This window comes from Solea solea, chromosome 16, assembly GCF_958295425.1.
Source record: "Solea solea chromosome 16, fSolSol10.1, whole genome shotgun sequence".
Taxonomy (NCBI): Eukaryota; Metazoa; Chordata; class Actinopteri; order Pleuronectiformes; family Soleidae; genus Solea; species Solea solea.
The window spans coordinates 20347682-20375644 of NC_081149.1; the positions used below are offsets into that span (position 1 = coordinate 20347682).

The 27963-nt window shown below is 40.5% G+C and overlaps 5 protein-coding genes across 6 annotated transcripts; all 5 read left to right on the plus strand.

Annotated features, from left to right (window-relative positions):
* Positions 1–279: 279 nt before the first annotated feature.
* On the plus strand, positions 280–3254 carry LOC131475446 (thiosulfate sulfurtransferase-like). The gene is made up of 2 exons (XM_058653570.1): positions 280–927; positions 2719–3254. The coding sequence occupies exons 1-2, from the start codon at positions 339–341 to the stop codon at positions 3015–3017; spliced, it is 888 nt and encodes a 295-aa protein (XP_058509553.1). The 5' UTR covers positions 280–338; the 3' UTR covers positions 3018–3254.
* Positions 3255–3847: 593 nt separating this feature from the next.
* Positions 3848–8695, plus strand: LOC131476105 (SUMO-conjugating enzyme UBC9-like). Of its 2 annotated transcripts, XM_058654603.1 has the most exons (8): positions 3848–4145; positions 4261–4287; positions 4413–4498; positions 5051–5134; positions 6117–6189; positions 6689–6798; positions 6954–7033; positions 7262–8695. In XM_058654603.1, exons 3-8 carry the CDS (start codon positions 4433–4435, stop codon positions 7323–7325), a joined length of 477 nt encoding a protein of 158 aa, XP_058510586.1. In that variant the 5' UTR covers positions 3848–4145; positions 4261–4287; positions 4413–4432; the 3' UTR covers positions 7326–8695. The 2 variants fall into 2 exon arrangements, with proteins under 2 accessions (XP_058510586.1, XP_058510585.1); XM_058654602.1 differs by lacking the exon at positions 4261–4287 and having other exon boundaries at positions 3849–4145.
* A 437-nt stretch (positions 8696–9132) lies between these two features.
* Positions 9133–12757, plus strand: LOC131475278 (testis-expressed protein 33). Its single transcript, XM_058653248.1, has 4 exons — positions 9133–9177; positions 9273–9393; positions 11234–11344; positions 11438–12757. Exons 1-4 carry the CDS (start codon positions 9133–9135, stop codon positions 11518–11520), a joined length of 360 nt encoding a protein of 119 aa, XP_058509231.1. The 3' UTR covers positions 11521–12757.
* A 963-nt stretch (positions 12758–13720) lies between these two features.
* Positions 13721–21830, plus strand: il2rb (interleukin 2 receptor, beta). Its single transcript, XM_058652612.1, has 10 exons — positions 13721–14321; positions 15124–15221; positions 15398–15542; positions 15680–15746; positions 15826–15916; positions 16069–16214; positions 17366–17534; positions 18049–18151; positions 18245–18323; positions 18849–21830. The coding sequence occupies exons 1-10, from the start codon at positions 14317–14319 to the stop codon at positions 19611–19613; spliced, it is 1668 nt and encodes a 555-aa protein (XP_058508595.1). The 5' UTR covers positions 13721–14316; the 3' UTR covers positions 19614–21830.
* Positions 21831–23327: 1497 nt separating this feature from the next.
* On the plus strand, positions 23328–27602 carry c1qtnf6a (C1q and TNF related 6a). The gene is made up of 3 exons (XM_058653803.1): positions 23328–23520; positions 25658–25864; positions 26807–27602. The coding sequence occupies exons 2-3, from the start codon at positions 25666–25668 to the stop codon at positions 27355–27357; spliced, it is 750 nt and encodes a 249-aa protein (XP_058509786.1). The 5' UTR covers positions 23328–23520; positions 25658–25665; the 3' UTR covers positions 27358–27602.
* The last annotated feature ends 361 nt before the right edge of the window (positions 27603–27963 follow it).

The window sequence follows — 27963 nt, forward strand, 5'->3', positions numbered from 1 at the left end:
AGCAAAAGGCTATGAATCTGAACACATTTATGTATTGCCCTTCTCAAGCTGGCCATCTCAAGAATGCACCAGAATATAGGAAATCGCATCTACCAGATTCCAAATTTTGTGTGTTTTGAGTGTGCACCCACTCTTGAATAAATAAGGTGGTCCTATGTATCTGTGCCCTGGGGAACAGTAGTTCATAATTGGTCTGTATTAATACAAGTGATGTAACATTATAGTGTGACATTTGTGTCAATAATCTTCAAGCACAGGTGACTTGGTTGGAGGAGGGAGGGGGGAGATTACAACAATCAGGTTCTGCAGCTCGTATTCATTTCCCACTAGTCCTGGTTATGGCAGCTCAGGTCCGCGCTCTAGTGTCCGGTCACTGGCTCGCAAATGCCGTCAAATGTAACCTCGTCGGACCCAAACTTCGCATCCTCGATACTTCGTGGTACTTACCTGCCTGGGAGCGGAACCCGAAAGCAGAATTTGCTCAGCAGCACATTCCGGGCGCGCAGTATTTTGACTTAGACGAATGTTCGGACAAGAGCTCGGTGTTTCATCACATGGTGCCAACCTGCAGCCACTTCGCTCAGTATGTCGGAGATCTGGGCATCGGGAACGACACGCACGTCGTCGTTTACGACACCAGCGACTTTGGTTCGTACATTGCGCCGCGCGTGTGGTGGATGTTCCGGCTGTTCGGACACAACATAGTGTCGGTGCTGGACGGTGGCATGAAGAACTGGCTCACTGACGGTCACCCGCTGACCTCCGAGTGTGCCACACCGGAGCGCAGAGAGTTCAAAGCCACTTTGAATCAGTCGTGGGTGAAGAACTATGAAGAGGTGCTGGAGAACATCAGGACCAAGCAGGCCCAGGTTGTGGACACCAGGTTTGCGGGCATGTTCCGTGGGATTGAGCCGGAGCATCGAGAGGGTAAAGTTTACCAGACTTTCCTGCAAATATTTTATTATTTTCATTGTTTACTTTATTACTTATGATTTAATTATTTATTTACAAGTTGAAGTCTCAGAATTTATTGTACAGTGGGCTGCTTTTGACGGTTTAGATTTTTTGATATGTGGTTGTTGGAGGTGTTGCTCTCTTGCTCACTTGCTCTCACTGATAACATGGCTGTCAGCAGAGACCAAAAGGAAGAAAGTAACAAAAGGCTCACTGTCAGCCTACTGTAAGTCTACAATAAGACTATGTTCACATTCTTTTCACAACCCCATCAGTGAGCTCAAATGTGTTATTTTGTTGTCTAACAATGAGTAAATTGGCAAATGTATTGTAAAAATATTCATTATTAGGTGAGTCTAACATCTGTTTTCTCCTTTGCCCCCTTTGGCAGCCGTGTTATCAGTAACTGGTTTCAGAAACAACATCATGCACATTGGCAAAGCCAGTATTGACTGAAAAAAAAAAATTCAACATCAGGGTTTGTCACTTTGTCACGATGTAAAGTTGTTTTAACCCACACCCTGTGAACTGTATGTAATTCCCCAGAGGCTTTAATCCTTAACCACTCCCAAATCATTGTCACTTCACATCTAAATGAATTACAGTTGCAGCCAACTTCTTAAAGCCAACTTCTTAAAGCCAAAGTTGGCTATGAGACACCCTCATCTCTCAACCAGAGGAAGTGTTACTTGCATCACTGGCACCACTGCGGACATGCCTGTTTTGCAGCATTCCTCTCTTTTTCCACTGGCCGTTCCTAAACACATTATAACAGTATATACAGCAATGACAGATTAGGTGCTGTATGTAGATTTGATGGATTTAAAATATATACAAAAGCATATAAACATGCAGGTTTTCATATTTAAACACGAAGATTCAGCGACTCTGTGTGTGTGAGTGCTTTGATCTAACATTTAGCATAACTCTTGACATTTGTACGTTATTTTTTTCTCATGTTGCACTTCCTGCGATGATCATCATGAGCCTGAACTGATGCTATGTAAGGTCTATTCAGTCCACTCACACTCAAGTGTTAATTGGTTTGGGATGGCCCTTTATATGGTGCAGCTCTGTGTGAATTATATTATAATTATTATATTTTTATTTATTCATTTACTTGTTTGTGTATTTTTATATCTGTATATACATATCCTGAGAGTATTATTGTTTTTTGTTGTATGTGCACACTTCCCCCAATGCAGTTGTGTTAATGCAGCTAGTTTTGAAGCTTTGACTTCACTTAATTTTGTAGCTGTATTCCCCCAGCTTGATAACAGGTTATTTTATGTAACAGTAACCCCCCCCCCCAAATAGTGATAACATGCAATGTTACGAACCTGGCATCAAGAGTATTTAATATAAAGTTCAACAACCACTCCTTATTTCAGCCTAGTTTTCTCCTATCAGCTATTCTACACAGTTAAACTTGATTATTCACAAATATCTGGATATTCATGGAAATGGCTGAATTCTTTGTAGGTATAAATAGACGCTTTTTGACATTGACATCTTTGGTCTGATCATTAAATAAAAAAAAAAAAATAATGTTAATCACATAAAAAGACATGTTTGGAGTGCCATTTAGTCTTTAGTCATTATATACACTCCTACCAATGCATATGGTTTTTGTTGAAATCAGTCATGGCTCAACTCATGTAAAATGTCTCTAAAAGGAAGACAATAAGTGGATATTGGCTTTTAAATTACTTTTTGACAAAGTGTAATGATGTGGTTGTTTACTCTTCTATCTCCCCCACACAGACATTCTGCCAGGCCATTTCCCAGGTGCAATCAACATGCCCTTCACCTCTTTTATTGATGACTCTGGAAAGGAGCTTGGAACTCCAGATCTGGCCAAGCAGTTCAGAGAAGCAGGAGTGGACCTGGAGCGTCCACTGTGGGCAACCTGCAGCACTGGCGTGACAGCATGTCATGTGGTTCTGGCTGCTCATTTGCTTGGCTACCCTGGTGTGTGCATTTATGACGGCTCCTGGTCTGAATGGTTCAAGAGGGCATGCCCAGAATATGTCATCTCGGAAGGAGAGGAAAAGAAGAGATAAACAAACAAGAGTAGAGGCAGTGAACAAGTACAAACACTGCTGAATTAGCCATATATCTATATGCACAATGAGTTTGTCATATAAATCACTTACTAACTTGGGTTTTGGTAAATGTCTGAAATTGTTTATGCTATATTGTTAACCACAAAATGTACACTTTACTAAAAGGTGCACTATGTAATATTAGTTGAATACTGAAGTCTGTTTAATGTTATAATAAATGGGTGCTTGATTTCCTCTGGTAGATCGTCATGCTTTTTGTTTAGCTGTTAGTTTTCTCTTTTAAAATTAAACCTATTCCCACATGTAAACACATTTGAAGTGACTTTATCGTCACTTCTCCCATATAAACAGGGCATAGAAGGAATTGAAATGATCCTTCTCTCTGACCCTTGTTCACAACCAAATACACATTTTGCAAAAACTTACTTTCACCTGAGTTTTAAAAATGTAATTTTAATTATTCCTTAAATCACATTTGTTAACAGTGGGCTCTCATTTTTATTTGTAATCAATTCTGATTTGGAAAGATAGATGTATGTATGTATGTATGAATGTATAAATAAATGAATGAATAAATAAATAAATAGCCTTTTCACTTCCAAACAGTATTAAGTTGGTCATTTATTTATTTATTATTTACATGTTCCTTCATTTATTTACACCAGCCATTTAAAGGAAACAGGCTTTTGAGAAAAGGCTCACAGTGGAGTCTTAAAGGAGACATGACCTACTTGAGCGCAAATGCCACAACAAAGATGGCCGACCATCTCTGACATTTTCACTTAGGTGCCCCGTGCACTGCCTGGTGGTCCTAACGAAATAAACAAATTGGGGTCCTTTTGATGATAGGCTAGCTGCTGAAACGACATTACCAATTATTTTGTCTTTTACAGAACTGTGGTTGGTGTCCAAAGAAAAAACAAATATATCGTTAAGTGTGTTTGATGAATGTTGATAAAGACAGGAGCGTCGTTCGGTCTGGTCGTTTTCGTTCTACCTGGCCCAGCAATTTTGGGTTTTTAACGCCGAAGGGTGTGTTTTCGGTCGTTACGTTAGCGCTAGCAGAGCAAAACAGCTAGTCCACCAACCCACGTAATTCTGATATTTAGCTGTATTAAATAAAAGGTAAGTTGAGCGTAAAGGTTGTTATTTATTAGTTATTATAGTGTGAGTGCGCTTCTGTTAGTGTACTGATTACTTTGGTTGTTTTCTGTCTTGTACACTGGCGGCTGTTAAACAGTACACTTTATCCTGCACACGTTAACAGGTAACACTAATTAATGTAATGTAGTAAACTGTCGCAGGTTTAGTTGAAAATGTCTGAACCCCACCACTTAATTTGTACACATCGTGAGTGGAAATATTAATTTGTTTGATAATGTTTTTCCACAGGGAGGCGTTGATGAGCAACAATGTCTGGCATTGCTCTTAGTAGACTGTCACAGGAGCGCAAAGCCTGGAGAAAAGACCATCCATTTGTAAGCAGCACTGTGAAGTGGGCTCCACTTTTTCAAGATTATAACCCATTGCTTAACCAATATAAACCACCGATACAGTGCCTAACAAATTTATAAAACATCCACCCAAAGCCACAGCTGCCCTAAATTAACAGCATTGGTAATTATCAAAAAAAAAGTATGTTTCTGTAATGGTTAATACACCAGTATGTATTGTTTTTGTCAATAGTGATAGTGATTATTATTTATTGATTAAGATTATAGTTATTTACTTGCATTCCTGAAGAGAAAAAAATGTGTGGTTCAATCTTATGCTTGATTAGTTTCTGACTTCTCAGAGAAGTAGCCCAGTGAGCCAGCTCAAATGTGGGTATAAAATGGTGAATTCAGTTTGTTATTGGCTAAATAAATAGCAATACGTTTCTGAAAGATTTCTATAGTAGTTAGGCAGGTGGTCTAATAAATGTGTTAAGCACTGTATATTTACATACGTGTGTGTCAGTGTCTTAAGTCTTACCACTACAAAGTCAAAACGGTAAATTTAATCTTTTATGTCTGTCATGAACCATGCAGGGTTTTGTTGCCGTGCCCACTAAGAATCCTGATGGGACCATGAATCTGATGAACTGGGAATGTGCCATTCCAGGAAAGAAAGGAGTAAGTTACTTTTTGACATTCTACATTCAGCCATGGTTGATCCAGTTGGACCAGCTGCTTTCTACAGAATGGCCAGAATAAAACAATGCCATTAAGCATTTTAAACACAGTCAATGTGACATCTAAAGGTGAGATTGCAGATTGTGTCAGAGGACTCCTTCGCTTTTAATACCAGTTTTTTTAATCTGTATTGATCTCTGATAGCAGACATCACATGATCAAAGCCATGCCATTTTGTCGGGAAACAGCCTGGCTACAAAAACCAGATGATCTTATTTTACAGAGATTATACATTGTTGTTATTGTAAAACAATGCAACACTAGCAGTGTTTTGGTCTGTACCCCACACCTCAGGTGAGCCTACAGAGCTTTGTGAAAGGATGACTGTAGGTCCATAAACCAACCGTTGTCTCACTTATGCTTCAGAGAACAGGGGGTATTTCATAACCTATAGTTAATTGCTCTCTCACTGTACAGTACTAGCTGGCTGTTGCACTTTCCTTCTTGATGTAAAATGCATCAATATGTGTCACTACACACATGAAAATAAAACCCTGCTACACTGAGAAACTGTGAGTTGTGGTGAATTAATTAATTAGCATTGTGTGAAGTTATTCGATAATGGTTTGAATATAATAGACTTAAAGTTACGCACTACAGCTTTAACATAGTCATTATGTTTGTTTATACACTTAAACAAACATACTTATGGATAGTATTACATTTTTGACCCTCCTAAAAGTTGCACAATAGAATTAAAATGTAACTTAAGGCCTTTTGTACTTGTATTTTCAATGTATGCAAAACTGCTCTAGTACAAAACCAACTGTTTCTGTGCAAAGCACCATCAAACATTCAAAACATGCAACTTACATTTCATTTCAAAGCGGTAACAGTTACACTATCAGTCACATAATCATTTCCAAGGATTTGTTTGAAATGCTCTCAGTGAGTCATGACAATTTCTTTATTCTTTCTATAGACCTTATGGGAGGGAGGACTCTACAAACTCAGAATGCTGTTTAAAGATGACTACCCTTCCTCACCACCCAAATGTGAGTATGATTATACTTATTTGTAATATTTGTACTTGGTTTAATTTTAATTTGAAGAGTGGCAAGTTGCATTGTGAAAAACTGGGAAATTGAACAAAACCATAACACAAGATTTAGCCACCACCTTATGTAAAATAATATTCCCTGAATATGAGATGGCAGTTTATTTTTGTGACGTTGAAATAAGATTGAATGCCATTTGTATTTTAGGGATTTTCTTTATAGAAATATACAGTACTGTGCAAAGGTCCCTGAGACACAGACATCCTTGCTAGAAGTGTGTTGAATAAACACATAAGGTCAATCATGGGAGGACAGTTGCACTGTTTGCCATGGAATGATTTACAAAATGTCAGCACTTTCACAGATATTTCTGTGTTTTAGAGCTATTGAGTGAAAAACATCAGGTATTGTACTCAGTAATTGAAATCTTAAATTTTTTTTCTCGTCATTTTTGCCTTTAAAAGTTCAGACCTTATTTGCATTTATGTCCACTCAGGCAAGTTCGAGCCCCCAATATTCCACCCAAATGTCTACCCATCAGGCACTGTGTGTCTGTCCATCCTGGAGGAGGACAAGGACTGGAGGCCTGCCATCACCATCAAACAGGTTTGAACTTATTTCTCATTTCTATGACCATTTACTTTGTGAGTATAGTCCAGTCACTGAATGTAAAATATTTTTTCATTGTACATGTGTATGTGTTGCTGTAAAGACAGCAAATATGGTGAGTTTTAAGTCACTGATTTTTTTTTTGCTTTAAGATCCTGTTGGGTATCCAGGAGCTACTGAATGAGCCCAACATTCAAGACCCAGCACAAGCAGAGGCTTACACAATTTACTGGTAAGTTTACTGCACTACACTCACGCTGAGTCGCCCCCTGGTGGCTAGCTGTTGCTTCTGTCCTACCTCCTGAACTTTACATCTGCAAGACTATGTCCATTTTACTGTCTATGCTAATATTAAAAGTTGTGAATTTTCTGGTCTAAACATTAAAATGAGGTCTAGGATATATGCTCCATTAAAATCAGGTTGACAGGATTTTAAATATCTATTGATCTTGTTTTATAGTCAGAACAGGATGGACTATGAGAAGCGGGTAAGGGCACAGGCCAAGAAGTTTGCCCCGACATAGAGAGGAGTGCAGGCCTCGATCCTGCCAGAGCAACCTGAACTGATCATCACAAACAGGAGGCAGGCAGCAACTGAAGGACCACTCCAACAACAATCCACTTCTGAGTATTATTAGACTCTTTCACCCATTACACTCTTTCTTTTATTCTTTCTTTGTTTTTTTTCTCGCCAAAAGATCACACTTTTACCCATCTTCAATAAATATTTATGCATTTTTATGGCATAGCTGATGGTCCTAGAGCTCAGCTGCCCACAACCACCTTTGCTGTTTGTTTCTTACTCTTGTAAAATCCATACCCAGTTTTTGTCACGAGTGCTGCAAAGTGCTCTGGTGCCTCCATTAACCCTGTAAAGTCATGCCAATGTAAGGACGGAGCTGTAGAAACATGATTCCTCTCAGTGTAACGTGGAGTCAGCTGTGCCCGAGGAGTGTTTGCCTATTTGTAATTTTACAGTTTTTATCAAAGCGTCAAATCCAGAAATGTTGTAGATAGTGTTTCATAAATATGGGTATTAACTGGGACAAAGCTGTCAGAAATACAATGGAAGTTCAGTTCTTTTTGTGCTACTGTACTATAAATTTCATTCCCACCACATCGAATGTCAACCGGAGAAATCGAACATGTGAGATTGAACTGAAAGACAATCCTCTCATTTGTGTGTTTCAAGCTAAACCGTAGCAGTCGTGCTGTTGACAGGATGTTGTGCTCTGTCCATCTCCACCATGCAAGGGTGTGAAAAACGGGTCGGGTGGGGTCAGCGCTTCGCTTCCTTCGGTGAACTCCACTCGTCTTACTGCAGTTTAAACGAAAGACGATTAGTTCTTGTCGAGTGTTAAGATTCTTTTTGTGAATCTGACGGGGAGTGAAACTTAGCTGTGCAGTGATGAGCTCGAGTCACATTCAGCACCAGTCTGTCATCAGCTTCTCAACGGACAACAGAGATTACTGTACGACACGGAGCATAGAGGAGTTTATTTAAACTGTTGATGTGTCTGTTTTTTGTTTTATTTTTTTTTGTCGCTATTCATTTATTTCATCCCACAATGCTTACAAAGTTAATGTCAACCTTTTTAAAAAAATCCATAAACTGGCAAATCCACACGTCCATTTGGCTGAACAATCTTCATTGGATTGGCCTCTCAAAATGAAGGCAATTAAAAGTGCACTTGAGAGTAAGCAAAGGCCTCAGAATTTTGTTTTGCCTCTAAATATATGAGTGCATGTACATATTATAAATATAAAAAAAAAAATGTGGAAGTTATGTTTTATATTGTTTTAGCCAGTTGACATTAGTGTGTGGTATTATAACAAAGAACACAATAAATGGCATATAATTGTGAAATAAAATTGAATAAAATAATTAAAAACATGTTTTTGTGATTTATTTTGCTGGGGGATTTAAACTTGTTTAGTGAAATGGTGAAAAGTAAATATAAGGTATTAATTATAAATAATGATGCAATTGTATGTGTCTGTAAAACTGGTGTTTGGTTTTTATTCTAAAAAGAGGCATTTTTCTTCAGGAAATTCAGAAGTGTTTGAGAAAAATAAACGGAGATGTTGGTTGAAATCTGTTCTTTAACATGCGTCCTTGATTAACATTGTCCATCGTCACTGCAGCAGTAAAAGAACTTAAATTCTAAACAACAAACGTCTGTGGTTTTGTTGTTGTTTTTTTGTTGTTTTCTCTCTTTTTTGTTTAAAGGTGAAACTTGATACAGTGCGCTCGGATGTTCCATTCTCAGGAAATGTAACACCAGGCAAAACAAAAGGTGTTAAACCTCTTGTTTTGCCTCGTGTAGCGGTATGACCTCAGAGGGCCAAGCAGAAACAGACCGGGCAAACACACAGGTGAGAAACCTAAGAGTGTTTTTTTTTTTTTTTTTTTTTCTTTTTGCTGTTTTCAGATGTTGCTATGATTTCCTCTGAACTGTGCTGTGTTGTAGGTGAGGGCAATCGAAAGCCCTGTGGTGCCACTTCTGTTGCTGCCGCACTACACTGATCCTGGACCAGCCTCCTCAGATCTCCACGGCTTAAGCCACCGTCTCCGCAGCAACACATTTCCAGGTCTGTTTTTCAATGTACAGTCTCACTCCAAAGCTTCAATAGCCACTTTTTATTCATTAATTCATTTATTTATGTATTTATGTAAGGGCAGAGACAATGCATATTAATAAACATTAAAATGTAAATATGCCAGGTTGTAGCCTGAGGCAAATTTTTGCCTGAATTCCCTTGGCAGGTTGATGTTACAAGGGATAAAAATGAAAATACATTCAGGAAAACAAAAACATAGGGACAGGAGAGCTCACAGAAATACAAAAGTTACATAAAGGAGGAAATACATAGGCAGTACATACATAAGCAACATTTTATAAATGTATCTGGGGACTCTTCAGCCCATACTGGATTGCATTCATGAGGTCAGAACCTAAAGGAAAATAAAACCATAGTGTTTGGTCACCCTGATCGAGTGGATGTGGGTGCACTGTGTGCTCTGGCCCCAAGAATTTAAAAGCCGTGGCTTCAGTCAAGCTTTTTTCAACTAAGGCTCATCGCCAAGGTGAAGCCCTATCCCCCTTGAAAGGTCTTAAAGACACTAGTCCATGCTTTTATAACATCTCGGCTGGATTATTGTAATTCTCTGTATGTTGGTTTAGTCCAGTCATGTGTCCAGCGACAACAGCATGTCCAGAACACCACAATCGCCTTTTAACAAGAAAAAAAGACCACATCACACCTTTGTTGCTCATCTCTCCACTGGCTTCCTGTTTGTTTGAGGATTGATTTTAAAAATGTTATTATTAGTTTTTAAAGGCAACATCTTACCTCTCAGAACTTCTTTTTCCTTCACGCTCCACCCCGAGCTCTGAGGTCTAATAACAGGCTGCTTTTAGATGTTGCCAAGATCTCGACTAAAAACCCGGGGGGACCTTTTCTGTAGCTGCCCCTAAACTTTGGAACAAGTTACCCATGGAAATGAAATCTGCCCTCACCATTGCATATTTTAAATCGTTTTTAAAGACGATTGGTTCGGAGTGTGACTGCAAAGTGCAGTCAGTTGAAGGCGTGTAGTGAACTTGAGGAAAGGTGCAGAAACATCTTGGCCATAATGAGGAGTAGACCTGAAACAATTAATCGATTATTAATCAATTACTTAATTAATCGACCACTATTTTGATAATCGATTAATCACTTTGAAGCTTTTTTCATGACTAAAACAAGATTTCCGATTGTTTAAACTTCTTAAATGTGAGTATTTTCTTCATGTCTTTGCTCTGGATAACAAAGAAATCATTAAAAGTGAATCATTTTGGTTTGTGGACAAAACAAGACATTTAAGAACATCATCATTTCTAGGTTTGACGAAATACCGATCAACATTTTTTAAGGTTTTCTGACATGTTATGGACCAATCGATGAATCTAGAAAATAATCGACTGATCAATCGGTTATGAAAATAATCGTTAGTTGCGGTTCTAATGAGGAGTAAACCATTATGTGTCCTAGCAAAGGTTCTGGATACTTGTGTGAAAGTAATGCTTTAGTTTTTCCTTTTTAAACCCAACATTTTTAGAATTTTCACTCTGTCAACAATGGGATGTGCTATAGATGATCATTTAAAAAGTATACTTTTACTGTCTGTGTGTTTTGTTTTTTTACAAATGTCCTGTACATGTAAAACACTGTATCAACACTAACACAGAAAGTATCTGTCATGTAAGTTTCGCTTGACTTGCTGTTGCTGTAGTAAAAAAAATAATGAAAGTTTTTTTCCTGAGTAACTCAGTTCACTGTTACTCTTATTTGCTTGGCAACGACAAACATTAGGCGTGACGACTGTTTTTGAAGCTGATATCTTATAATGGTGTCTCTTTCATCCTTTAATGTACTGAACGTTGTGTAGATGCTTCTTTCATATGGAAATCCCTCACCCATGACTCATTCATCAGACACCCTCTTAACACCTGCTCCACTGACCCCCGTGTCTGGCATGGACACAAGACAAATGTCATGGGTGAGTGTTCTTCTTCTTTGCTCCCTTTATCTCTATTTGATTTACTGTTTGTATATTTTTCGTGCTGTTTGTGTTACTGTTGTTTGTCTGCAGTCCAGTGGACAGAGAGAAACATCATGTACCAGAAGCTCGGCAAGATGCTGATGAAAATGGAAAAAAGGTGCACCACAAAATGAGGTCCTGCTTCCGACCACAACACACACACAGCTGCTGGGTTCTTCACACTTCTGGTGACTTTGGAGATGCGAGAAACAAAGGTGTGAAACCTGCTTTAATGATAACGGTGAGGAAGAATTCATTGTGTCGCCATGTTTGGGCAGTGAAAACACTCTCTGTGTCTCTGGTGTGCAAGGACACTGATGACACTGATGCTACTGATGCTACTGTAGATGATGTTTGTTGACGTTCTGAAATATTGCTTCTCTCAACAAAGGCGGAGATTGCGTGTTGTTATCCTGACTCAAACCAAAAGCGAAGAAGTGGCAGCAGCGGAAGGGTTTCATTTGTCACGCTGTGTGATGAGTAAAGGCCGCGTGTAAAGAATGGAGGTGGTTTCTACAGAAACCACTGAAACTTGCTGTTTATCACAACCTGCTGCCTCTGCTGCTGTCAGGTCAGACCCACATCATGATCTGCTCTGCTCTGCCCTTTACTACACTGAAAAAGAGAAGAGGTGGACGAGACTGCTTTAAGTTTCATGCAAATCCCCGTGAAGGAGTTCAGTCGGCAAACACGCAACACTTTACTTTTCATCATTCAGTCGTGCAGATGACACTCAGTTTAAGGCTTTGTTGTGAATCCATTTTACTCCATATAAACTCCTACTGTATTTAGCTAAAGATGTTAACCCTGCACTCTAACTGGCTAAGTGAACATGTTTAAGGACTGACATCAGCCCTGAGCTCAGAGCTGTGTTGTGCCCACGTGTGCCGTCTCAGAGCTGCTGGCGTGGCTGCCGATGCTCAAGTTTTGTTTCCTATGACTCTACATGGAACCTGCAGTGGTATGTGAATCTTACTGCAGAAGGTTAATATGTGACACCACTGGGCTGAGTCAACTCTTGTCCCTACTTGCTGGAGTTAAAAACGTCAGAGTGCAGATTTGGTGTCAGCTTTCTGTACTCTTTAACGATCATGTTCCAGAGTTGAGAAATGTTTTCCTTACAGAGCTACAGGTTGTTGTTTTGTTGTTTTTTTAATGAAAGCAACCTCTCCTTTGTTATTGTTCGCATCTCTACACCCCTGCCCCCACCCCTGTCGTTGTGGTCTACTGATGGAGCGTCTCATCTCTCTGGTCTTGGCAGTTTCCCGCCTCAGACATGGCGGACTTTGACCTTTTCAACAAGTGTACGCTCTCCTTCCTGCCACATCCCCTCTGCGTGCGCTCTGGTTGATGCTGACACCGTACTAAACAGCAGGAACTAGTAGTGTGTGAGTACTGGGTGGGGTGGGGTGGTGGGGGTTGGGGGTTTGCATCCTCCAGTCTACTTGCAGGCCTGAACCCACTCAGCCAAACCAGGCATCTGCCGACTGCAGAGTTCAAGCGTATTGTGTTGCAACCGTGTGCATATGCCTGAACGCTCTGTGCTCTGCTGTCACTCCATGGCCTTTCGTTGACCTTTAAGACAGAGATGAACACTTTAAGATTATAGAGCCTTGGTGAAATCCACACTGATATAATCAATGGTGTTGACTGTGGCACACTTATTGCACTACGACAAAGGAAAATGTGAACATTTAACAACCTGGCTGTTTACCTTCCATCTGCAACATGACTCTGTGTAGTTCCACTGGCATTTCTATGCAAGGGATGTTGTAAAATATACAGTAGCACGATGAACAAAGCACTGTAGAGATTGTGTATGTAATTATGTGGGGATTAAGAGTAACGAGTTGTCAGAACCTTTATATTTAGTTGGTGTGCTTGCTATTTTTTTTTTACTTTACGACCTTTTCTGGCATTAATGCTGGCCTTTTCAGACCAAAACCTGGCTGAACCTCATTTTTGAGAAACTGGTTAAGTTTATGCTGAAGATTTGAATTGTGCCTAGATTAAGTTTGGGGATGAGGCTTTGTTTAGGCTGTCCAAATGAATGGAAGTCAATACGTGTCCTGAAAAAGAAAATCTGCACTAAACTATGTGTATATATTCAGTCAAGCATGCTATGGGACCAAGTGCTACTACATGAATGGTCATTACCACCGAATAATATAATAAATTAAACTTTTAATGAGGTAAAACGGATGTGCTTTTTTTAAAACATTTTAAATGTGGTCTTTGTTTTTGGAGAGTGAGGGACAAACCTGTTTGTTGTACCTCCACAGAAGCAGTTATTTTCCTGCCGTGGTTGCGGCTGTAACAGCAGTGGTTTGAACCTTTTTTTTTTTTCTTCTCATGTATGTGTATTTCTTTCTTAAATCTGGCAGCTTTGGAACCTCTTTAATCATCTGAATCTTCAATTGAAGCCGTTTCACTGTCGTGAACCACTTCAGAAGACTGCGCGCAGATTTCTCTCCCTACAACCCGCTTAACGTTGTGTCTGAAACAGGATGTGGTATTGCTTTTTGGATTTCTTATTTTCAGTACAATTATTATCTTAAAAGTCATGATGGGGTCTGAATAGCTGCTGGAGGGGGCGGTCCTCTGCTATACAGCACCATCCTCTCTCTCTCTCTAGCTCTCTCTATCTCACCTTCTATACTCACAGCTATAAGAGACTTCCTGTAGCCCCAGACACCAGCTGTGGTTTAAAGTGGAAAATGTCACTGCATGGGCACTTCAAAGAAGAATGGAGCGACAATTAAGAGAGTGTGAGAGTGAGAGAGAGAGAGGTCAAAAAAGTGAGATCGTGATGCTCAAGTAGAAAGACAAGAGAGACAGAAGAGACAACCTCCACAGACATCAGTCCAGAGGAGAGGATGACAATGTGTCTGACCTCAGTGTCCCCGTGCTGCCTTTACTGACCGAGACTAATGAGGTACTATTTCACTTTTTCTTTTTTTTTTTTTTTACAAATACTTTTTATTCATTACAATATGACAATATGCTATTCTCCTTGAGTAAGCACATTTATGTATTTCAGTTGTAGGTGGCTTCCTGATCTGCTCACGGTTTAGTTTCCACTGTGAATAATTGTATAACGTGCGTAATGTCAATGACACATCTTGACCTTTCACAAAGTCACTTAGCTTCAACTTAGTCAGTTACTGGGTTCAGACTGCAGCCACTGAGGACTCAGTCTGGGCACAAGAAATGTGTGACTTTAGGTTCCTTTTTGACCATAAAATCATAATGCTGTGCCGTTACACACAAGATCAGACTAAACTGAGTATTATTAGTGCGGGCCGCTCTGTAGACGTACAGCACAGGTGCCAGTGTTTTGAGTTTTTCTTTTGTTTTTATAGGGTTTCACTTACAGTATAACTGCTCCGTTCTCAAGATGAGTAATTAGTATTTAGGCCAACTATGTTCGGGGTTAGTTTCAGAATGAATTCCCTAACTATACTTGAATGTATTTTCATTGAAATATGCAACCTATGCCACAATTTTGTCAGATTTTTTTCCCCCCCTGTTGTCTTTAACATCTGCATTGTTTTCTTCTGAGTAAGTTAATGTATTAAACGCCAATGATTCATATTGTCATTATAATGTAGATGATGTATTTGCAACAACTGGTGCCTGGGGGAAATGGCAGAAGTAAATGTCAAATAACTTTATGTAATGATATATTTGAACACAGCCTGCTGCTGTTTGATTGGTGTGATAACACGTGTTCACAGTCACACTGCGGTAATCGCCATGGAGACACTGTGGCCCTTTTACGTTCTGGTGGTTCTGGTTCCAGCCCATGCAGCACATTCCCACAAAGGCTCACACGGTAGGATTTCTCTTCGTTTTTGTTTTCAGTAGCACTTTTATCTTGTATTGTGCTATTTTATTTTATTTGAACAGGTGCAAACATGTCGGCTCAATACAAAAACAGAAGATACAGAGGTTTCTCCTCATCTCTCTTACCAGTATGTGTCATTGTTATGTCTTCTGTTTGCACTCAAGGACTCTTCTGTGTGAATGATTATGTCAACAAAGTCAGCTGCACGTGGAACAGCACCTCGGTGGATCCTGGTGTGGACTGTTGGATCAATGGAACCAAGAGAACCTGGATCTTGGAGAACGGCACAAGACGTCCTAAGATAATTACGTAAGATATGACCGTCAGTATTTTGTGCTCTTTTCTCCAATGATTTGCGGATAACGTGGAGGAAATGAACTTGACGTAAACATGTCTGTCAGTCACCTGCAATTTGTCTGTTGTGTTGTTTTGTTTTGTTTTATTAGCCGAGTCTGCAAGCTGAAACGACAGGGAACCTCTCCTCCAGGCTGCACTTTTGTCTTTGAAGATGAAGTAAGTCACCGATTTGCGTTATTCATAAAACTATCTGTCTTGGTGGTTAAAATGGTTTACTTAAATGAGTCTTCTCTAGATATTCAACTTTAAAGAAGTCAGCAACATCAGCGTGAACTGTAATGGCAAGTTGATGGAAAGGCTCACAAAGTACAGACCACTCAATCACAGTGAGTGGCTTTTAATTCTTCTGTTTAACTTTGTTTGTGGATTTAAAAACAACAACAGCACAAGGTTCAGGAATATTTGGTCAACCCATTTAAATATCAGGTATTCATTGGTTGTGCTTTTTGTGTTTGTCTCTTTCTCTGTGCGCCTGCAGTTAAAATGAATCCTCCAGATGTTCCCTCTGTCATTGCCACTGCTAATGAGACCTGTGTGTCCTGGCGTCCAGGCAGTCCTCGCTCAGTCTACATTGAAACCTTTGATTTTCAACTTCAGGTCAAACTGAAACATCAGACGTGGAAGGTGATTTTCTATGAACATGAAGCAGTTCTTTATGAAGTGATATAGGAGCGCAACATTAAACTGTGGGTTTAAAATGACATGTATACTGTAACTCACAAAGATGATGCAAATATGAAGATGCTTAGCAGGCTTACAGTGATGGATGTCACACGGCACCAGCCTGAGACACAGAAAACAGAGTTTAGACTTTTAACAAAGAGCTCACCTTAATCATATGTATGCCTGCTAAGTTTACATTACCTTAAGAATATGATTCCTGTTTTATGTCACCTTTTCTGTACAGCAAAGGTTACGTCATGTAGCTTTAAGGCTACTGTAGGCAGAGGTGGAAAGAGTGCTGAAATATTCTACTAAGAGTACCACTATTTTGATCACATTTTACTTAAGTAAAAGTACTGGTCTTAAAATGTACTCAAGTTAAAGTAAAAAAAAGTAGCTTGTTCAAAATGTACTCAGTAAAAGTAACTAAGTTACTTCTTTTAACAAGGTTGGGGTTATTTCTTGTTCGTTTTTTAGACAATAGTTAACAAGTTTCGGTGTGTATCTTCTGCTTTCCTCAGAAGTGTCACCCGTCATTCGGTGGGGATTTGCCTAATCCACTTATGTTAGGGAGGCTTGTTCTCATTATACACCTGTCTTCATTCACCTGTCCTCTTCATTCACCCGTCCTCTTCATTCACCCGTCCTCATTCAACTTATCTAAATTTAAATGACAAATGTTTAAAAATTACTTTTAAAAAGTACAAGTGCACAAAAAACCTACTCAATTACAGTAACGTGAGTAAATGTAATTCATTACTTTCCACCTCTGACAGTTGGTAAGATTGCTTAGAAAAAGTTAAATGTCAAATAGCTGAATGTTCATTTCTCATCTCAGTCTTTCACAAACTCATCAGATAAGCACAGACACTCACATGAAGGTAATCTCTGTATCTCATGAAAATGAGCCTCGTTTTATTGCCTTTCTTGTGGTTTAGTCTTTGTTGTTACCTGTGCTGCAGCGGGAGTCGTTCCTCTGAAGGGACAAAGGTGTAAACAGGGCTCAGTACGTGCAGGAGTGTTGTTTTCTCATGTGAGAAAGTTCTGATTGAATTCCTGTGAGCGTCTGGTGATTTAATCACATCCTCGGCCAAATGTTGTTCTGCTAACAGGAGGCCAGTATTATGTCGACCCAGGAGGAGCAGTTAAGAATACCTGCTTGGCAGCTGAAGGGCCACTGTCAGGTCAGGGTGAGAGTGAAGCCGAGTGACAAACATAGCAGCCACTGGAGCGACTGGAGTCAGACCACGTCCTGGACTGGAGCAGGACTGGACGATGAAGGTAATGATGCAGGTCAGCCTGCCCTAACCCTAACCCTAACCCTAACCACTTGTCATAAAAATGAAAAATCTTTCAAAAACTTGTTTAAAAGGAAAAATGTTATTGTTTATTTATTCAGCAAATAATCTGAATTCACCTTTTTTATATTTAAATTTGATTTGGCTCACTGGGCTTCTTCAACCTATTTTTTTCTGTTCAGGAATGCAAGTAAATAACTATAATACCTAAAACTGTACATTTGAAAATGAATGGATGACAATAATAATTATATTTTACCATTAAAAATATAAAAAGCTTCTTTTTAAATTTGGTTTTATTTTACTATTGGTCCAGTGGTTCTAATATGTATTTTAAGTCTTATTTAGCTCTTTTATCTCACACGTTTATCATGCCGTGACACTACACTTCATGTACAAAATAAAGAGATTTGCCACAACATGGTCTTCACTGATCATGTGCAGTGCTTTTAGGAGATTGCTGTATTTTACTTACTGAAATGTGACCTCTGTTTCAGATTGGTTCATGAGTTCCAAGTCACCGGTAATGTGGGGGGTGATGTTGAGCGTGACTCTTATTGTCGTAATGTTCATCATTTACAGGACTTGTGTGAGCAAACGGTGAGTATCCGTGTAGAGTTATAACCAACATACAACATCTGTGTGTGTGTGTGTGTGTGTCCAATATAACTGGCAACACTTGTGTCGTCTCAGGCGTGGCAGTGTGAAGCCGTTACCAAACCCTTCCAAATACTTCCCCACTCTCCACCCTGTCCATGGAGGAACTCTAAAGGTAAAATCTAATTAAAGAAATAACAAATCAGCTTTGCATTTTTATCTTACTCACATTAAATAATGATTTAGGTTTGCAGTGATTAACACATAAGGCTGGTATTTGTTAGTGGGTTTAACTAGCTATATGTTTCTACTATTATGGAAGTACATTATTAAACTGTACTACTGAGCATTAGTAGGATTAATTCACTAAATGCATTATATACATATATATGTATACTACTATACTATACTGTACTCTCACCGAGTACTGAATACTAAATCAGACTCGGCCCTCACCTATTTCCCATTTGCAGCCCTGGTTCAGGTTAATAAGAAGTAGGGTGGTGATGTCACTCACCACGATTACTATGAAAAAGGAAAGAGCCGCAGCCACATTCTGCCCCAGATTCTAGAAATAATTTCTTTAACCCTCACCTCGCATGTGTTCCAGTCAACATATAAAGACACTATATAAAGAGTTTCCTACTATTATGTCAACCTTCAAAGTATTTTCTTGTCCAACTCTTTCCTTTTCTCTCAGAAATGGCTCAATCCTCTGTCGGCTTCTGATTCCTTCTTCATGGCTCAGCCATGTGACCACATCTCCCCTGTGGAAGTGTGTGAAAATTGGGAAGTACTGCCCTCCACCTCTCCGTGCTCCAGCTCCACCATCGCTCTGCTTCACACCAGGAGCTTCCCCTTCGCTGGCACAGACTCCAGCAGGGTCGTCTGCGATTCCTCCTCTTCATCCTGCTTCTCAAACATGGGCTACTTCATGTCCAGCTCCGGCAGCGTAGCTCAGACTGAGCCCAGTCCTGCCTACTTCGCCTATCAGGAGGACTTCCACAGTCTGCACAGCGGCCACACCCTCCACCTCACACTGTGTGCCTCCATCACCTCCTCTTCCTCAGCTTATGAAAGCTTGAAGAGGGAGCCTCAGAGCCCGGACTCGGGTTTTGGCATCAGACAGGAAGATGAGGAAGACAACAAAGATGAAGAGAACATGAGTGAAGAAGGAGAGGATGTCTCAGATGATCACCTACAGTCACCTCTCCTTATTCTGCCTCTGCATCCTGCATCCTGGGTGTGTCCTCCCTCTCGAGCTCCTGCTCATCTTCCCAGTCTAACTCAGATATGCTCTGAGGAGCTGGACGATTCCCCTGTAGCAGCTGCTTCTGGTAACTGTGCAGCCTGGCCGTTGGCTGATACCATGTGCAGGTCTTCCTCAATGCCGGCTGAGCCCTGCAAAACCGGTTACCTCACCCTCAAAGAACTGCAGACCACATTCAGCAATAAATCCATATAGAAAGTGTATCCAGGGGCAAAATGTAATCTCTGCTTACACTGAGCAGTGTGACAGATTATTGTGGGTGGTTCAAAACTGTACGATGATTAGCAGAACAAGCAGGTTACAGGTGAACTTGGGCCCTCTGTTGTTATGACAGATCCCAGTGGGGAATTCACAGCTGTAAACAATCAAGTGAATGATGGCTGACATCTGTTCAGCTTTGCTAGCTTCAGGGTGTGTGCTGGTTCATATTTTTACACAATTTGTTCTTGTTCTTGAGGTGGCAAGAACAAGAACAGGAGATTGCTGTATTTTACTCAGTGAAAGTGACCTCTGTTTCAGATTGGCTCCTGAGTTCCAAGTCACTGGTAATGTGGGGGGTGATGTTGAGCGTGCAGAACTAAAGTTAAGTAAGTAAAGAATGAGTAAATAGGGCAGTGTTTTCTCAATCCGGCTCCTCAGGACTGTTTCCCTGCTTCAACACACCTGAATCAAATCAGCTCGTTAACAAGCTCTTCCGAAGCCTGGTAACGAGCCATTCATTAGAATCAGGTGTGCGAGTTGGTGCAGGGAAACATCTAAAAACATGCAGGGCAGTGTGTCTCCAGGACCAGGATTAAGACACACCACACAAGAAAAAAAAAGATGTGCCCAGATGCTGTAAGCTGCAAGAACTCCAAAAAACGAGGGCTGCAAGTCGTAAATGTCTTTGTTGTTGTAGAGTATGTACAGACCCGCACTGTCTCGTTCGTGTTGTTTGATCAGTAACACCTGTGCGCCTCTTGCTGAAACAGATCAACAATGGCTGCTGTGCCCAAAAAAAGAGGCCCTTTTGAAAATGATTGTTTTCCTGCTCACCTGGTAAATGTAAATCCTACAATCAGGCCCCATGTAGCTTCAATTTCTTTCTCTCTGTTGCTAAATTTACATAGCAAACAAATCAAACTATATAATGTGTTGTTTTTATAAAAATGTTTTTAGCATTAATGTAAGTAATCACCGCAGCCTTTTCTATTACTTTAACCTTCATTTTCAATTAGCACCTCGTATCAGCTCTGGTTTTGTTTTTTTATTTTATGGCTGTGATTGTTTCTATATTGAGTTTAAATTGACTGTACAGTGACCCAGCTCTTCCTAGAGCATCTTCCATCCTAGCACTTACCTTACCCTCTACACTCTCACGCTCTGTCAGTCCACTGTTCCTATCTAGTGGATTTTCTTTCCAAGACTTCTTCTATGTCGCTTCTTCCTCTTTTTGTAAGTCACTTTGGATAAAAGCATCTGCTATAGGATTAAATGTAAATGTTTCCCAGCTCCAACACACCTGATTCAAATCAATGAATAGATAACGAGCCACTGTTTAGTATCAGGTGTGTTGGAGCAGGGGAACATGCAGGCCAGTGTGACTCCAGGACCAGGACCAGGATTAAGAAAAACTGAGGTAGAGGACTGACTATAGGTCATTATTAGCATGTGTGGGATTCCTATTAGATACTTTAAAACATTCTTTCTTTAATTGAATGAGCTTATTTTGCATTACTCTTCTTATATATAAAATAACGTTGCAAAGCGGTGCATGAAAGTAGACGTTACTTTAAATGGAATGCTAGTCGGTTATCAATGACACTTTCTTGAATAGTTTTTTTGTTGTTTGCTTTTAATTACTTTAACTTGTATCTTACCAAGACAAACTTCTATGAATATATAGTGTGTAGTGTGTATAGTGAGTATATATACTGTACTTATAAATATATGAATTAGCAGTAAGGCAAGTTTGAAAAGTAATATATGTACATATATATATAAGAAAATGACTTTTGATGAAGCATGTGTAAGCACTGTTTTAGAGTTGAATCATTCGAGGGTGTTCTATTACATTTTGTCTAAATATGAAAGTAACTCACTGTAGAAACGGGTATTGATTTGTTTTTGTTTGTTTTACTGATCTTTTGTCAAAGGAAAGGCAGCTGGTTTGCCAATATTGTTATATTTAAAATATTATCGCTTTTTTTTTTTCATCATTACGTAAGTAGATCAATAATATCACCTGCCATTCTTTCTCTCTGGCTTTACAGGTTTGAAACGATGTTCGCTGCTTATTCTACATTCATATAAATCACTAAGGTCAGTGTGAAATGCTGCTCCTCTCTACCCGTGCAGTATATTTCCATTGCACTGGGTGACATACGTATGTGTGTAAAGACCAAACAAAATAAAACCTCTGCTAGAAATGGGTCACCCTCTGACTTCGTGTGTGTGTGTGTGTGTGTGTGTGTGTGTGTGTGTGTGTGTGTGTGTGTGTGTGTGTGTGTGTGTGTGTGTGTGTGTGTGTGTGTGTGTGTGTGTGTGTGTGTGTGTGTGTGTGTGTGTGTGTGTGTGTGTGTGTGTGTGTGTGTGTGTGTGTGTGTGTGTGTGTGTGTGTGTGTGTGTGTGTGTGTGTGTGTGTGTGTGTGTGTGTGTGTGTGTGTGTGTGTGTGTGTGTGTGTGTGTGTGTGTGTGTGTGTGTGTGTGTGTGTGTGTGTGTGTGTGTGTGTGTGTGTGTGTGTGTGTGTGTGTGTGTGTGTGTGTGTGTGTGTGTGTGTGTGTGTGTGTGTGTGTGTGTGTGTGTGTGTGTGTGTGTGTGTGTGTGTGTGTGTGTTCTGGTTGTTTATATGTCCTATCAAGTGGTCCTGTGTGCGTGTGTACATGTGAGTATATTAAAATGTGGTTTGACATTTAACTCTGACACAACCAGCGACATCCGTTCGACTCTCAGTCAAATTGCCTTTCATCAGTGTTCCGACTCTTCTCTTCTTTCCATTTCACAACAGACTTCATGCTCTACGACCAAGTGATGTCACAAGGTGTCACTGCTTTACAATCAAGAGAGTTACTGAAACATTCATTAAAATTCTTAAGGGTCAACAACCAATAACCAATACTGATATACACGTTCAGAAAGTGTAATATAACAATATAAAACAAACATAATCCAAGTATTTGGTTGTTGTTGTTTTTCCAACTAAGTCTTCAGCTGGTTTGAATTGTTAAAAAGAGAATTAAACAGAATGATTGAATAAAGAAAATTTAGAGGTTATAGATCATGTGCATGTAAGGATTCAGTCAATCTCAGGTTGAATCATGTACTCTCTTCATTCTACCACTAGGTGGCGTTTATCATCTGTAAAATCAAACAAATGGAGGCACCACATTTTTAATTCATATGTGTTAATGTATTCTGTTGCATGTGTGATGTAGGTTTAATCATTCGTCCTCTGTGTTTGATGTCACTGATGTTGATGATCCACATCTGGGCACTTGTCCATGTGTCAGGTCAGGTCAGAGCATCATTCCTGCAACATAACAGCCCTCACAGTCCAGAGCCCGAGGTTCTTCTCTGTCCTGACATACAGTCAGTCCATACACTGGAACACAACATTCCTCCCATCGTTTCCCACTGCTCTACACTGCATCTGTGTGTCTTTCTCTCTGTGTTTCTCTGCAGCTGCAGCACTTCTAGGTTCTTCTCTGGGGGGATTCAGCACAGCGGAAATGCAGACGGCACTCTCCGTGACCCTGGAGAGTCGTCTCCCTCCAGACTTTGCTGAAATGCACAGATCCCTTCTCTGCCTTCAGCAGCTCGAACAGCTGAGTCTTGTCGTGACATGCATTCAAACTGTCACCCCCCAGCCTCCACCCACCCCCAATTTATCAAATCACTGGACAGACACTTGTTGCCAGCATATACATGGAGCTTGCCATAGAAGTAACTGACTTTTCCTGAGTGGATTCACTGATACAGACACAGAGAGAGCGAGGCAGAGGGAGGGAGACACACACACACAGAGAGAGAGAGCGGGAGAGAGAGAGAGAGGGGAAGCTGCTGACTAAGGAGTTTCTCTTTGTCTGCTGAGTGGACTGAAGCGGCTGCAGAGACTTGAACAAGGTGAGATTCATTCACATTAAAGTCTTTAAAGTGTAATTGTTTACAGATGAGATTGTGACTTTGCTGAGGAGTCTTTGTTCTGAATCCCCCTGTTTTTAATGTTGTTGAATACATATGCACAAAAATGCACATGTGTTGCACTGGGATGGATGGATGGATGGATCTAATGGGATGTCCTGCTTGAACTGACTACACGTTATTTATTAGGTACATCTGCTCCACTACTTGTTGATACAAATGTTGAATTAGACAAGCACATGGCAGCAACTGCATTGCCATGTGCATTCAGACGTGTAGACATTCAAGAGGAACTGCTGAAGGTCCAACTGAGCTTCAGAATGAGGGTGAAAGGTGATTTATGTGACTGTCCAGGTCAGTGGAGAATGACCAGACTGGTTTGAGATGATGTTACAGCATTGGCATGAAGACTATCTGTGAACACACTGAACCTTGACTTTGATTCACAACATTCCAGTGCAAGTGGGGTTTTCCTCAGTTATGTAAAATCCTTCTTCATGAGTTTCTGTGGTTCAGTTTCCAATTCCCGCTGCCCAGTCAGTGGCCACATGTGGACCAACAATAATATTTTCACTGAATATGTACATTACAGTCACAAAACCTGCTGAGAAATCCAAGCAGCACTAGTAACCAGAGAGAGAAAAGGAGAGATCATGGCACTGCAGGAACTTAAGTGTGCATGGACGGATAATGAGGCGATGACCTCACACCTCTTACGTCATAGGAGCATAAAAGAGACAATTAAAGAGTCATGTTTTCCACCTTTTTTGCACCCATTTGTCATTAGTTTTGCAGTTCTGTCAGTTTGGAGCCATTTTTGCACATTTCTGTTGCAATGTTGCATCACTTTGTGTCTGTTTTGTGTCACTTTATAGTTATTTGGTCTCTTTGTTGTTTATTTTACGGCTTTGTTTTGTTTGTCTCTTTGTTGTCTTTTCTTGAACATATTTTGTGTCTTTCAAGAAATAGGCTGATATAGGTGTTCTTTGTTTCTGTGCACCTGAGGAACACTTAGTCTGAGACTTAAGACTTAGTCTGAGTGTATGTCCCGGCATGTATGCAGGATGCAGCTGGCAGTTTGGCTCCAGCTGTCCACATGTATGTAAACACAGCAGCACACACTGTTCTTGTTACAGTACACAGGCTAATCACTGGAGTCTGGCAGACGTCCATTACATTTTCGTGGAAACATTTTCAGCTCGGCTCTCTTGTGTGAGAAAAGTTACACGACTGATTTTCTTTGGGGCATTGAATTCATCGTTGGGAGTTTCCGAGGTTATAGGCAGTAAACTGTGTCTCTGGTGACTCTAGTCTGTAGACCTCGTTATATTCCTGTTGTTTTCTTTTTTCTTTTTCCTTTATTTTCTTGGATTTGGATTAGAATCACATTAGTGTCAATCTTTGAGGCACCACTTCCCCCCCTCAGACCCTGCTCTGCAACATGAACAGCACTGTGAGCATGTTGGAAAAGTCTCTTCCTAGCATTTCATTCAAACAAGCAGCGAGTATTACTTTCATTGCATGAAAATTTATGAAGAAATAAGTTGAATTTGTAGCTTGATTTTATTTGTTTTGACACATTTCTTAACTCCTACTTCTGCTCTGAGTAATGAATGTTTTCTCTGGCTCGGGGTGGAAGATTCCTCTTCCTCTCTTCCACTGCTCTGGGAATGAAATCTAGGACATAAAATGATCTGAGTTTCTGAGCAGCTGCTCAACAATGGCTCAGAAAATGAACAGTATGCATTCCTTACTGGTGCAGCACACAACTTACTTTTGAATTTACGTAAGCTCATAACAGTAATGTGAGCCTTTTTTGGACTGACTTTGCTGTTATAGCATAGTTCTCCACCTGCATCATACCATGTGCAGTTAATACAGAGTAAATGTGTTTTTGTACATATTTATTAGACTGTTAAATGTTGTGGAAAACACACCTCTAGGTCCTCAGTAACCTGTAAGTTAGTGGGAGAACTTTGGGATCACACAGATCAACTTAAGTCATGAGGAAATAAATGGAAGGAGCCAAAATTCACCATCTGAAATTCCCATAAACTCAAAGTTAAAGAATGTAAAAGTGTGAAGCCCCTTCCAATCATCTGATAATTTCCTCTGCTAGGCACAACTATGCTGGGACTCCTCCTCATCCTGTCCCTCTCCTCCCCGGCGACCCTGCTGCCTCACCAGAGCGCTGCTCCTCCTGCTCGCTGCAAGCACTGCTGTGATTACTTGGAGCCAATAGAGGGCAGCGGAGATGAGCCACCCACAGAAGGATACAGGCACGTACCAGAGGTCCGCACCATCATCAACATGACCATCCTCAAAGGTACTCCGAGGTCAACTCTTGTCTTCGCTCAGTCTACTTTTTTGTATCATTGACATGCTTTTAAGTCAGTACCTCAACAAACAAGGGGCGTCTTGTTTGAGGTCATGAGGTCATGTATATTAGTGTTGGACGGACGTTCTGTTTTCTATGCGTATCTTCACAGTTAAAGCAGTATTGTGGAAGTTTTTTGTTGTTGTTGTTGATGACATATTATTCCGTCTCACAAACATTGTAACGTGATTTGTATTCTGCTCTGTCAGTCATCACGTCCAACTGCTGCATGTTCAGCAGCATCTTTGTTGTGCCCTTTTGTTGCTTTTTGTTTCCGAAGCGCAGATACTAAGTAAGCAAGCAAATTAAATTGACATTTGTTCATATTAAAAGTTGCACAGAACAGATTTAAGGGCACACAACCATCCACTCTCTCACTCACCCCTACAGTTAATTTAGAGTGTCCAGGCAATCAGCTTTCTCCTTTAAAGGAAGTCACACCTGGAATTCAATGCCTAATGAAATAAAACTGATAAAAGATTTTAAAACTTTGGCTGTAAAGGTCAAGAACCGGCTGAAAACAAAACAAGATTGTACCCACTTATAATACGAAGTCTCAATAAGGGCTTCTCTTATATTCTTATATTATTGTCATTTTTACTGTACATGTGATTTTATTTCTGAAAAGCACAGTCAGGGACAGGAGCAAATCACTCTATACTCTATGTGCAGTACATCAGAGGCACTTAATGTCCACTATGTCTCACTGCACTGGTAAATAAAGATTCATTGAAATGAATTGAAATTTTCCTCATCCCCAAATCTGTATGTTTTTGGACTGTGGGAGGAAACCGGAGAACCTGGAGAAAACCCACGCACACACGGGGAGAACATGAACAACTCCATCCACATTTCAAACACCTATTTAGTTTTATTCTACTTTTCACTCAGGTGATAAAGGAGACCGTGGTGAGAGAGGAACACCCGGTAAAGCTGGACAAGAAGGCCCTCCAGGTTCCAGCGGGCCCATGGGCTCAAAGGGCAGTAAGGGTCAGGCAGGTCTTCCAGGAGACCCCTGCAAAGTCCAGTACTCTGCCTTCTCTGTCGGCCGCCACAAAGCCCTGCACAGCCTGGAGTCGTACCAGGCGCTGGTGTTCGACACGGTCTTTGTGAACCCTGACGCTCACTTTGACATGTTCCAAGGGAAGTTCTTCTGCCACATCCCAGGGATCTACTTCTTCAACGTCAACATCCACACGTGGAACTTCAAGGAGACGTACGTGCACATCATGCATAACGACAAGGAGCAGGCCATCGTGTACGCCCAGCCCAGCGACCGCTCCATCATGCAGAGCCAGAGCCTGCTGCTGGAGCTGCGGCTCCAAGACGAGGTGTGGGTGCGACTGTACAAGAGGGAGAGGGAGAACGCAGTTTACAGCGATGACACGGACGTCTATATCACTTTCAACGGATACCTCATCAAAGCAAGTGTGGAGGACTAAGAGGTGGACGACGAGCTGAAGCTGTAACTGTAGAGCGAGGCGTGAAGATGTGAGGAGCAAACCACCGGAAGTGACAAAAAAAGAAAACAAGTTATATTCTCCTTTATATTTTTACTCTCAACATAGACACAAAGATGTCAACATGGTTCCACTGCGGTGCTAAAAAGATCACACATGTTATTTTTTTGGGAAATCAAGCTTAGCATTGTGTGACAATGTGCAATAAAGTGAATATCTAACTTGCACTGGGTCTCTCTTCTGTGTTTGTGATTAGATATCACGACAATAAAACATTTTTAATGCATTTGCTTAATGAATTATTGAGTATTTAGGAAGGCACACTCAGATGCCTCTCTTGCCAAACATTAGATGAGCAGCTGGTCAGCTCAGTTTTGTTTTAATACTCAAAACAGGTGCAAGAAATCTGTTTTTTTTAGGTTTCTAGCTGCCTGTAACTAGTTACACCCCAGAAAGTCAGTCAAGCTTTAGGCGGGGTACACCCTGGACAATAGAAAGGCACTTTTTCCAAAAGGCAACTGTTACACCACCCGTGTGGCCCTTAAACAATACATTTTAAATGTAAATCAAAAAGAATCGTAATCAGGC